Raw genomic sequence first — 12238 nt, 5'->3', positions numbered from 1 at the left:
GGAAGCCTCGGCCTGAACTTGGACCATTTCTTCCTTCTTGGCAGTGAGCTGATCCTCAGCCTCTTGTAGCTTAGCTCTTTGAGCTTCAGCAGCAGCAGCAGCCCTTGAGAGTTGGACATCCCTAGCTTGGAGCATCTCTTCAGCAGCCATTCTGCTGGCTTCAAGAGATTCTAGCTGATGCTGCACTTCAGCCAGTGCAGCAGCTCCTTCTTGGATTCGGCTCTCGATAGCAGCCTTGAACTTGGAGATGTCCACCCCCAGGTGCTCTTGGAGGAATTTTTTCCCCTTCCATCAGTGAGGGAAAAACTTCCTTCTCCATAGCGTCGCAGAAGGTCTGGAGGGCTTCAGCAGCCTTTTTCTCGTACTCCTCAGCCTTCTGCTGCTTCTCTTCAGCTGCTGCCTGCTTCAGCTTAGCAAGCTTTAGCTCTTCCTCGGCTACCCTTTGATCGTGCTCGGCAGCGTCCACCCTATCTTGTAGGGAATCTATCAGCTCTACAGTGAGAGTCTGATTGTGCACGAACTGAAAACAGGGGCACAAGTTAAAAAAGTAAAAAATAATAGCTGAAAGGTTGAGTTCAGAAAGAAATCAAGGCAAGGAGAATTACCTGCATCATCAGCAGTTGGTTGGACCTGGCAGGGTCAGGAACTGATCTGCTGGATTCGCCCATCCCAGCAGTGGCCTTCAGCGACCAAATCCTTGCCCTATCTACTTCGGACAGGCCAGCAAAATCGCCGAAGTAGGCTGCAGCACCTTCTCGGTTCTGACCCCATATGAGGTCCCAGATGTGGTCTGGGACTGGAATTCGGGGGGCCGAGAAACCCATTTCTCCAGACTGCAGCGTCTGGAAGGAAGGGAAGGATGACGATGGAGCCTCTTTAGCTTTGGGTGGCTCAACGTCCTCCTCCTTCTCAGAAGAGTCAATTATTGTGACCTCTTCTTCTTCAGGTGTGAGGACGAAGGCCCCAACCTCTCTGGCAATGTCCGCCGTGAAACCCTCAGCACTGGGCATCACGGCGTCTCCATCCTTGTCCTCGGCGGCACTCTCTCGAGCTTCTTCCAGAACCTCTCCCTTAGGTTTGGGAGTTCTCTGATCCACCTCCATCTCGGGGGGTGGCGGAGAGGCCCTTGGGGGTGATTGAGGCGGTGGCCGGGGAACCCTCGGCGATCCATTGCCTTCCTCGGGTTCCCTTATTTCAACGCCGATGGTCATCGGCCTCCGCTGAAAGTCATGCGGGCCGATGATGGCCATTCTTCGGCGCCTCTTCTGAAGCGGCTGCTCGTCCATACCCGAGTCTGAAGACTCTTCTTGTACTTGGTCTTCGGGACGAACAGGGGCTTTCCCTTCCCTGTGTCTGCTGCTCTCTTCAGACTGTAAAGGGCAGGCAGGGGGAAGAATGTGAAAAAAAAAAAAAAAAGAAAGACAAAGTTAAGTCTAAAGGCTCACCGAGGTCTTCAGCAAAGCCTCGTCTTCTTCAGCTGCCCTAGCCGCAGCTTCTTCAGCAACTCTGGAGGACCCTTCTCCACCTTCACAAGCTTCAATAACCCGTGCAACCTCTTCGGCTGTACGGGCAGCTTCAGCTTCTTCTTCCAGCAGCTGAAACAAGGGATCTCTCTTCTTCCACCAAGGCTTCTGCCTCTGATACAGAGCAACAGCCTCAATTTGGAAGTGGGAAGAGTCTAGGTGAACCTCTCGGCGCCTTGGTTCAGTGATAGGGGGAGCCCGATCAGTTACGACTCGTTCTCGGTTGACGCCAAGGCGAGCGTAATCAATGCCGACGTTGGTCTCGTCCCGTTCTGAAAAAGAAAAGGGGAGAAGTCAATTCAGTTAGTTCGGCACATCACAAGAAAGCAAAATGAAAGAAGAAAAGAGATAATTAAAAGGCCTCGGCCCCAGCCGAAGAAGATTACCATCCCTAAACTTTCGGCTGAGGCCGACAGCTGCCAGCATATTCTCTTGGAAAACATAGTGCGTATCGGGGAGCCAAGTCTCCGGATATGCTGCATTCGGCCGCTGCCTCCCCGGTTCGGCAGCTTGCCGAAGATGTTCTGCTGATTAAGGTTCGGGTCTGGCCCGCTATCTTCGGGAGGACCTAAACTTCCCATATCAGGATCCGGCTCGGCAAGATACCGGGGAGCGCTGAAAACGTAAGGGTGGCTCGGCTCCGTGGGTGCCCTAACCCAAATCCATTGACCTCTCCAGTCCTTGTCTGAAGAGTCGTTCGGCCACATGGTTAGGAACGGGGGCCGAGACTCAATCCGATACCACCCAGAGCCATGGCATCCGTGCCCACTTTGAATGTTTGGCACTAGCCGATGGAGCCTTTTGAAGCAATGCAGGTTCGGCACGTACCTGAAGAATTTGCAGACCCATAAGTACGTCATTACCCTTCGGATGCTGGTGGGGGTCAGCTGGCACAGGGAAATGTTGTAATGGATCAGCAAGTCTCGGACGAATACGTCCAAAGGGAACCTCAGCCCGTACTGGAGTTGTCTTGTGTACACCCCCACATACCCCGGGGGTGGACGGTGGATTCTATCGGAGGCCGTGGGCATTCGGCACCAATACCCATCGGCTTCAAGGATGCCGTAATGCAACTCAATTTGCTCGGCAAACCGGTACTGATCAGCATTCTCCACCCACCATGAGTAGGGGCGGTTCTTTATCATGGCCGAAGCTACTTCGGCATCCTCCCACTCTGAAAACCCTTGGAGGATATCCCAAAGGACAGCGGGAACTTCATCATCCCGTCCTGAAGCGCTCACCCCCTCAGCCCTCTGAGGAGGAGCCGAAGAAATGGGAGTCGCCCTAACCCCTTCAGCAGGGTCAGACTCTGTCCTTCGTCCATTCCAGGTCCCAATCCTGTCCCTGGGATCGGGGATTAGCCTTGCTCTTCTTGGAGCACGGGCTCCACCTCTAACTCCCCTCACCATTGACGAATTTCGAAGGAAAAAGTCGAAAAAGGGGAAAGAGTGCAAAGTCGAAGAAAAATGAAATAAAATCAAAGGAATTTACCTTGATCTGAAGCAAAAGTCGCCGATTTACGAATTGGTAGTGACAAGTCTCAGCTTCTAAGCTTAATGCTCGGGGAATTTGCGAAGTTTTGATGCGGGCTCTTGAGCGTTCTTGAGAATTCTGGGTTTGTGTTGATGAATGAGTGGGGAGAGAAGACGCGCCTCTATTTATATCTCCAGAAATGGGAATTCAAGGAGTCTGCGTTTCAATTTCTCTCAAGCACCCCACTAAGTAACCGTTAAACACACGACCTTGCAGTTAAATCGCCCACTACCCGTCCAACTTCCGCAATTATCCACATTAACTGTTGTTATCTCATTAATCATGGGTTAATTATGGTTTAAATTCACATTTTTGGATTAACAAATCATTCACTTCCCTCCTTTTTCTGATTAAATCAAACCCGACCCGTCATCCTTCCAAATCGGGTCTGGGGGGCAAGTTGTTTGGGTCCAATTTAGTCCAATTGGGCCTGGTCACTGAATGATCCAATTAAAAGCCCAAGGTTAAGGTTCAACTCTCCAAATGTGCTAAAGTCAAAAATCAACATCCTCAAAGCCATGTCAAGGACAGTCAACGGCCCAATCAGCTTGGCCCAGCCCAACTGACTTCCGGGCCCAATCCGCCTCCTTCATTAGCCAAGGTATAAAAGCCAACAATTTGGTCAATTCTTGGTAAGACAATAAAGCCTCAAGCAACTAAACTCTTGCACAGCTTTCTCTCTCTAATATACTGACTTAAGCATCGGAGGGGCCTTCCTCGGCGTCCCCCCCGAGGCTAGTTTACGTGTATTTGTTGTGCAGGAAACCCTCGGCTCCTGCGTCGTTCGGACCGAGACCAAGTTCCCTCAAGATAAAAGGATCTTCCGAGATTCGATTGTTTTCATCCGAAACAAGGGTGGTCCAAACGAGGGTCATACAAACAGTAGTTGGCTCGACATAATTTTTGGACGACATTCTCTTCTTTGCTTCCTAATTATCGGCTTTATCGCTTTGTCGGTTCTTGCTACCTTTCTTGGTACCATGGCATTGCTCACCGTAAACCGTGACTTAGACTCCGTGAATCTTCTATCGTCCACATTCTCGATAACATACTACCATAAGAGTAACACGATCCTCCGCAACATTACGGAAGCTGTTCCCGAAAACGCTACAAGTTGTTCAGACATCCTTGCCAAGCCGTTCGTTGTCTTTCCGGGTGCCAGAGTTAAGCCCTTCAAGAAAGAATTTCAAGAATCAGTATTTGATAATTCTACTGAATCCACCATCCTGACTAAACCGTTTGTGGTCTTCCCAGGGGCCAGAATCAGAGCATTTAAGGCAGAACCACAAATCAGCAGCAATACATCCTATGATTAATCTTCAAAGTGTGATCAATGTTCAAGAACCTCACTGTCGATTAGTTAGCAATTTTCGATTAGTTAGCAATTTAATTTTTTTTTTTTTTTTTTTTTTTTTTTTTCATTTTAGGATAATCGGTATGTACATTCCATCTGTATTACTTGATGTACTGTTTAGTTAAGTAAGAAACGATTATTGAATTCTATGTCTTTATAATAGAGAGAATATATAGGGGATTGTAATATTTTCAGGGCTAAATAAAATAACTACACGATTAGTTTTGATTCTAGTCAGTTTAATTACTTGTTTTTTACTTTATCACTCTGTAGTTTACCAGCATCTCTAGTTTGTATCAGCACCTTTAATTTGTTAAGGAATGTCTCCAATTATAGGGTCGAGAATTGTCTTGAGCTCATTCAACTTTTCGTTATATTCAGAAACTCGAGCGAGATTGAAATTCCAGTCGAGCCACTGGATTGTCATCTCAATTGCATCCTTCATCTTGTTAGCATCCTCCTCTCGAAACTTGTTCCAGCAAACATCCACCATGTCCCACTTACTTTCAGCATAATTCTTCAATGCAAGCTTGGCTGCAACAGCTTTTTTGTGCTCCTCGTCCTCTGCCTTGTACTTGTTGGCCTCCTCTACCATTTGATCAATCTCTTCTTTAGATAACCTACCGCTGTGATTTGTAATACTGATTTTTTTTTTGTTGTCAGTGCCTATATGTTGCGCTGACACGGTAAGGATACCATCATTGTCGATTTCAAAGCAAACATCAATTTTTTCTTTACCTTTCGGTGCTGGAGGGATATCGTACAGAGTAAATGTACCTAGCAGGTTGTTCTCTAAGGCGATGGGGCTCTCACCTTCGTATACATCACATATCACCTTTGTCTGATTGTGCTTTGCAGTACGCATTATTTTTGACCTTGTTGCTGGAATGGTAGAATTTCTTGGGATGAAAATGCTCATCCAACCACCACTTTCATTTCTAACTCCAAGGGACAAAGGAATGACATCTACTAGTGTAAAATCTTTATTGTCACGTACACCGCTCAAGATTGCAGCTTCAATTGTAGCACCATATGCAACAGCCTCATCCGGGTTAATGCTTTGGCAGAGCTCCTTCCCATTAAAGAAATCTTTTAACATTTGTTGAACTTTTGGAATCCTAGTTGACCCACCAACTAGAACAACATCATCAACATTAGCCTTTTTCATTTTGGCATCTTCCAAACATTCCTTAACAGGATTCACACAATTTTTAAACAAATCCAAGTTCAACTTTTCGAACTTGGCACGGGAGATGGTTGAATACAAATCAATACCCTCATACAAACAATCTACATCAACACTAGTTTCGGTAGCTGATGACAGCATCCTTTTAGCTCTCTCACAAGCAGATCGCAACCTCCCAATAGCCCTGCGGTCTTTACTGATGTCCTTGTTATGTTTCCTCTTAAACTCAGCCACAAAGTAATCAACCATTCTACTGTCAAAATCCTGACCACCTAGATGGGTGTCTCCGTTAACTGCTTTCACTTCACAAGCCTGTTTACCAATTCTAACCAAAGATACATCAAATGTCCCACCACCAAGATCAAAAACTAACACGTTCTTAGCCGTCTCTTTCCTATCATTGCCGATTTTATCAAGACCATAGGCAATGGCAGCAGCCGTTGGTTCATTGATAATCCGCATGACATTGAGTCCAGCAATGGTACCGGCATCTTTTGTTGCCTGACGTTGGGAATCATTGAAATAAGCAGGGACAGTGACAACAACATTTTTCACTTCCGAGGCAAGGTAGGTCTCTGCAGTCTGTTTCATCTTCATTAAGATCATTGAAGAGATCTCCTCTGCAGCAAACTGCTTTTCTTTGCCTTTATAAGTGACTACGATAACAGGCTTGCTGTCTTCAGCCACGGAAATAACCTTAAAAGGCCAGAGTTTTATGTCATTCTGCACTACTTCATCAGTGAATCTTCTGCCAATAAGCCTCTTTGCATCTGTAGTGTATTTCAGTGAATAAATACGTGAAATTGACAAACTTAAATTGCAAAACTATGAAAAATTGTGAGAGCTTTTGATGCAATATCTTTGAAACAGAGAAAGTATAAACTTTTTAAAAATACATTAGGTAATGTGCTTTAGAAGACAAATACGACTTATAGAGTATTTCTCACCCACTACATATCTTTTCATTACCTCAATATTGCTCATTCAGATTTTAACATTGTGTATCTATGATCTATGTTCTCAAAAAACAAAAAAAAAACAAATCAGCAAACATATATTTATAATTTTAAATATACAATTGTCCATCAAAAAATCCTATAAGTTTCCATTAAAGTTTGGTTTGTTAATTATGTTAGGAAAATTTGTTCAAAAAGACCACATAAGTGGTCTCTTTTGTTTAGAAGGACCTAATAAGAAAAAGGTTGTTTAAAAGGACCATATAAGACGATTTGGGTTGGCTAAAAAGAACAAATCCAATTTTTAGGGAAGTCAACGCCAGATTAATCAATTTATTCTATAATGCATGCTATCGACATATATTTGCACACGTTAGAAAATCAATTTTGTAAAATATAATTATGGATTATTTTATAAGAAACTGGGCAAAGTTATATTGTAACATGATATATACGAATATTGAAGGATAGAGGTAGAAGACGAACCAAAAATAGTATTAATTGGATTAGCAGTAGCCTGATTTTTAGCAGCCTCGCCAACAAGACGTTGAGTTTGATTGAAAGCAACACAAGACGGTGTCGTTCTGTTTCCTTGATCATTGATTATGATTTCAACACGGCCGTGCTGCCATACTCCAACACAAGAGTATGTTGTCCCGAGATCGATTCCTATCGCTGGCAATTTATTTTTCCTTTTATCTTCCATTTTTTTTTATAATTTTTTTTTTTGGTGATATTGCTCTTTAGAAAGAGTATAAATTTTTCAGTTGCGTGTGTATAAATTTTGGATCTACAATAATATGATAGAAAGGATGGAGATTTGAAGGAATTAACGTCGGATGATGGAAATAAGGAAAGAAAAAACGGTTAGGGTATTTGTTTGAAGCAGTTTATTATAAAGTTGTTTGATTTGCAAAATAAATTTGGAGTGTACACTACTTATAGGGAGGTCCAGACTCCAGAGGTGTAGACTACTTAGGATTTTTTATTTTAATTTTATCTTTTTAGGAAGTGTACACTACTTAGGATTTTTTATTTTAGTTTGTCTTTTAAGGAAGGAAGTGTACACTACTTAGGATTGGGTTTTTTTACCTAAATTTTACTTTCCTTATAGCAACTCCAACGGATGAATTTGGGGACCTGCTTGCAATTTATGAAAAATTCTAAGCTACTTACTATCCATTGGATAATAATATATGGAGTTGTTTCGGAAGGCAATCCCTTAATGGATAATATGCTTGTTTATTAATTTTATTATACAGTGTTTAACTTTTGATATTGTTATAATTGTCGTTGTTACTATAAATTTTTTTTTTATTAATTATATGGTTTAGAACTGGCAAACAGGTCATTCAGGTCGGGGTCGGGTCGAGTCAATTCAGGTCGGGTCAAGTTCGGGTCAGCAAATGTTCGGGTCGAGTCGGGTTGATTCGGGTTTCGGGTCAAAATCGGGTCAGCACTTCAGGTCAAGTTATAGTCGGATCAAGTTCGAGTCGTGTTAATTCGAGTCGGGTCTGTTCGGGTCGGCTCAATTTTTAAGATCAATTTTCGCGTCAATTTCGGGTCGGGTCTGTTCGGGTCGGGTCAATTTTTAAGATTAATTTTCGGGTCAATTTTGGGTCGGGTCAATTTTGGATCGAGTCAATTCGGGTCGGATCTATTCGGGTCAAGTTTGTGTCGGGTCACCAAAATAAATTCACTTAAAAAAAATAATTTGAAAAAAAAAGTAAAATCATTAAAAAAAATCATGAGTATCTATTACGTAGGAAATAAAAAAGCCCTAAACTAAGTAATTCACTATTTCACCCTATTCACTTAGGTTTCGGGTCAATTCGGGTTGGGTCACTACAAGTCGGGTCGATTCGGGTCAATCAATTTTGGCTAACGGGTCATGTCACTTCGGGTTTCGGGTCATTTCGGGTCGGTTCAAGTTCAGGTTTTGGGTCGATTTCGGGTCAAGTCATTTGAGTCGGGTCACTTCGGGTCATCGGGTCAACTCTATTTCGTGTCAGGTTCGAGTCGCGTCGGGTTAGTTCAGGTTCGGGTCAACTTTCGGGTTACGGGTCGGGTCATTTTGATCGGGTCAATCAGGTCGGCTCAGGATTGCCAGGTCACTTTAGTGTTTAACTTATGTTGTTATTTTATTACATTATATTGAATATGTATATTATTGTCTTATTATATTTATTTGTTTGATTTTTTTTTAATCAATCAATATATTTTCTAGCTAATGTGTATCACATGGTCGCAACTTAAAATTATATCCTCCTTATTTGAAATTATATCCTCCTAGAGAAAGTAACAGTCCATTTAAGAATTTTAAACGTATAGAGTTGGAGTCGTTACAGTCTAGCCCCTTCCCTCATATGAGAGTGACATACATAAAAATTGACCATAAAAAGTCAATGAAAATAAAGAATGTTTTGTTAGTAATTTCACTTTCTAAAAAATAATTTTTTAAAATAAAATATTAATTCAATATAAAAATGTTAAGAAATTAGCTAACAATTATTGCACAAATTAGCTAGAAAATGGAGTAGCTTAAAATCCTATGTGGCAATGGCAAGCTAATTTGGTAAATAGCTTTGCCATTGGAGATGCTCTTATGTCAATTAATTGTCGGTTATAAGTGTTTAATTTGGAAAAACGAACGTTATATTAGTAAGATCATTGTTGTTAAGTGCTATATAATTTAATTTTAATTCTTCATAAGCAACTTTTATGTGACAATAGTGAAAAATAAAATTTATATGTGGTATGAATGCATGATGATGACGATGATGATGATATAAGTGTAGATAAAGATATTTAGTCTTTTATTTAGCTTTTCTACTTTCGGTGTATAGACTATAGACTACTCTCCTTAAAAATGCATGTATTAATTTAACCTAAACTTAGGATAACACACATTAAGCACTTTGGAAATTAGTCAGAATTTATACTTTAGTCCAAAATTACATACTCCGTATTAAGTTGTTAGTTTTGTAGGGAAATCAGTTTAGTCGGTTATCAAGATCAAGAAACTTAAAATGGGGTTTCTTAATTTTTTATTTTTTTAATTTTTTTTTTTAAATTTTTATAAAATATACATCATTTCTTTAATTTGCCTAACAAAAAAAAAATCTTTATTCATTAATATTTACACTTTTAATTAGGTTTCTACTTTTGGTACATAATAGAATACCCTCGTTAAAAATGCGTTATAAATTAGCAAAAGCTAACGAGCGCCCTCAGGGCTTTAAATAAGAGAGCTAAATGTGAAAATATAATGGTATGAATAACATTAATTACATCGATCGATGTGTGATTTGTCATGCATTCCGAATTTAATACTATTTTAAGTAATATATTTATCCCTTATCAAATGTCCCGGGGTGCTTGTTAGCAAGGTCCTAATAAATTTAAGTGAAACTAGAATAACACATTAATACTTAAGTCCAAAATTACATATAATTAAGTGATAAAACGAATAATTTTAAAAAGATATTTATTCATTAATGTGAAAATCAAGAAATGGTATTTTTGGTTTCTTGTTTACCAATGTCATCCCAATTTATATATATATATATATATAGGATTAGGATCATGTAAAAACAAGTCTTAGGGTAAAAACTGAAAACAATTAATCTTAGCCTTAGATTATAATCTAGCGGATGACATCTAATGTATATAACCTGTTTAGGGTGAAAATACCCTAAGACACGTGGCCCAATACAGGCTTGACACGTGTCAATCTTTCAACGGTCTGCAAAGGCCCAATCCCTTTGCGACACGTGTCCCTTGTACCCTAATTGAGGTACAGTTCTCCCTTACTATAAATAGTAAGGGTAGACCTCATTTATGGGGAACACATTAATTGCAACCACACAAAAAAACCAAACAAAGCCCAAACCTACTGAAACGCTCTCGAACCGAGAAGCTTTTATTGTTCTTATTCCACTTCGAAAAGATACTAACTTAATCTTCGGAGGCGGAACTCCCACCCCCATCCGGAGTCTTCGTTACTTGTGCAGGTACAGGCGTAAGAAGGAAGTCTGCTAGGAAATTGTAACTCTCCCGAAGGACATAAAAGACCCCCAAACATAACCTAATTTTCTTTCTCCTCCCGCGAAAACACCTTCTCTCTCCTCTGTTATTTTCTTCCTCCTCTTCCTTCTCTCTTCACTTTCTCTCTCCTAATTTCTCGACATTTTTTCCCAATTTTCTCGCTACTTTTTCAAACACCGCTTCAATTATTTTGATTTTTAGCAATTTCTCAGCTCTACGATCTATTATCAGGTGAGTTCTTTGTGGTAATTTCGCTATTTTTGCACGATTTGAGGTTATTAGGTTTCTGAAATTTTGTTTGCTGGAATTTCATGAGTATTTTTTTGTAGATTCAACCGGAAATTTAATGTCTATTGTATTTTTCGTGTATGCTTTTTGTTTAAATTTGTAATTTTGCAAGATTTTTATTTATTTTTTCGATTTGATTTGATTTTTTGATTTTCAACTTAAGTTCGTTTTAGTAGGAGTATTTTTGCTCGAATTTCTACTTTTGTTGTTGTTCTTCACCTTCTTAGTAACACGATTTTTGTGTTTCTGATTTTAGTAAATTAAGTTTGGGTAATTTTAGTAACATGCATGTTTGATTATGACGAGATTTTGCGTGTTTCGTTCATCAATTTTGTTCGATTTCCAATGCGATTTTGCGACTTTTGCTCATCAATTTTTTTCGACTTTTTTTCATCAATTTTGTTCGATATTGTTTGATTTTGCGATTTCCTGTTCGACTTTGTTCAATTTTGTTCGATTTCCTGGTTGATTTTGTTCAATTTTGTTCAATTTTATTCACTCATTTTTTGCTTTCAACTTTTTTGATTTGTGGGTTTTTGCAGGTGAAATGTGGGAATTATGGAGAGGTGACAGAGAAGGAGAGTTATGTGATGTTGGGAGAAGTTGTTCCTATCCCTAAGAGTCGTGACCAGGCTAATCTTGTTCAGAAGGTTTATCTCTATTACTCTCTGATAATCTGTTGTTCTATTCTGATTTGATTGTGCTCGCTCTATTTGAGATTTAGTTGTCGCATTGATAGTGGAATTTGAATGAGTAATGTTACAATTATATTTGAATGGAGGTAGTATTTTGGCACTATTGATTGGTTTTGTCAGTGTTAATTTCTTTTTCTGGACTAATTTCTTGCCATTTAGTTTCATGAGGGTTTTAGCATTATATTGACTATTTCTTGGTTATTGTAGTGATTGTAGTTATGTGTTGATCAATGAATCATATGCTGCATTTATCTTACTGTAAATGTTACATGGTTATTGTAGTGATTGTAGTTATGTGTTGATCAATGAATCATATGATGTATTTATCTTACTGAATGTTACAAAAATGTGTGTTATCTGTAAGATGATCAGTGTTTATGAAGTCTATTTTTAGCGTATCTTATAGTGAAGGAAAGTGTTTTAAAGTTTTTAAGAACTTGTGGGTTCTAGGAGCTTTGAACTTTCATCTTTTATGTTTAGTGATGATCTTTCGTCAATTTGCTAGAAGCGAGTTGAATACCCCTTAAGCTTCTTCATCCATTACAGGAGTATTGAACATGTATTAAGGATTATGAACACCAGGGTTGCAAACTGGAAATTTCTCCTCGTTGTTTTGATACCTGTCTGATTTATTGAACTGTTCAACATGATATAGC

At 40.0% G+C, this 12238-nt stretch overlaps 1 protein-coding gene across 1 annotated transcript; it reads right to left on the bottom strand.

Moving 5' to 3' along the window:
• Positions 1-4214: 4214 nt before the first annotated feature.
• LOC110704138 (heat shock cognate 70 kDa protein-like) lies at positions 4215-7859 on the bottom strand. Its single transcript, XM_021881918.1, has 2 exons — positions 7039-7859; positions 4215-6366 (listed from the first exon to the last, which is right to left on the bottom strand). The coding sequence occupies exons 1-2, from the start codon at positions 7256-7258 to the stop codon at positions 4724-4726; spliced, it is 1863 nt and encodes a 620-aa protein (XP_021737610.1). The 5' UTR covers positions 7259-7859; the 3' UTR covers positions 4215-4723.
• Between the last annotated feature and the right edge of the window lie 4379 nt (positions 7860-12238).

Source organism: Chenopodium quinoa, unplaced genomic scaffold (assembly GCF_001683475.1).
Source record: "Chenopodium quinoa cultivar QQ74 unplaced genomic scaffold, ASM168347v1, whole genome shotgun sequence".
Taxonomy (NCBI): Eukaryota; Viridiplantae; Streptophyta; class Magnoliopsida; order Caryophyllales; family Amaranthaceae; genus Chenopodium; species Chenopodium quinoa.
Note: the sequence above shows the minus strand (reverse complement) of the source record. Positions and strands in the feature narration are given on the sequence as shown.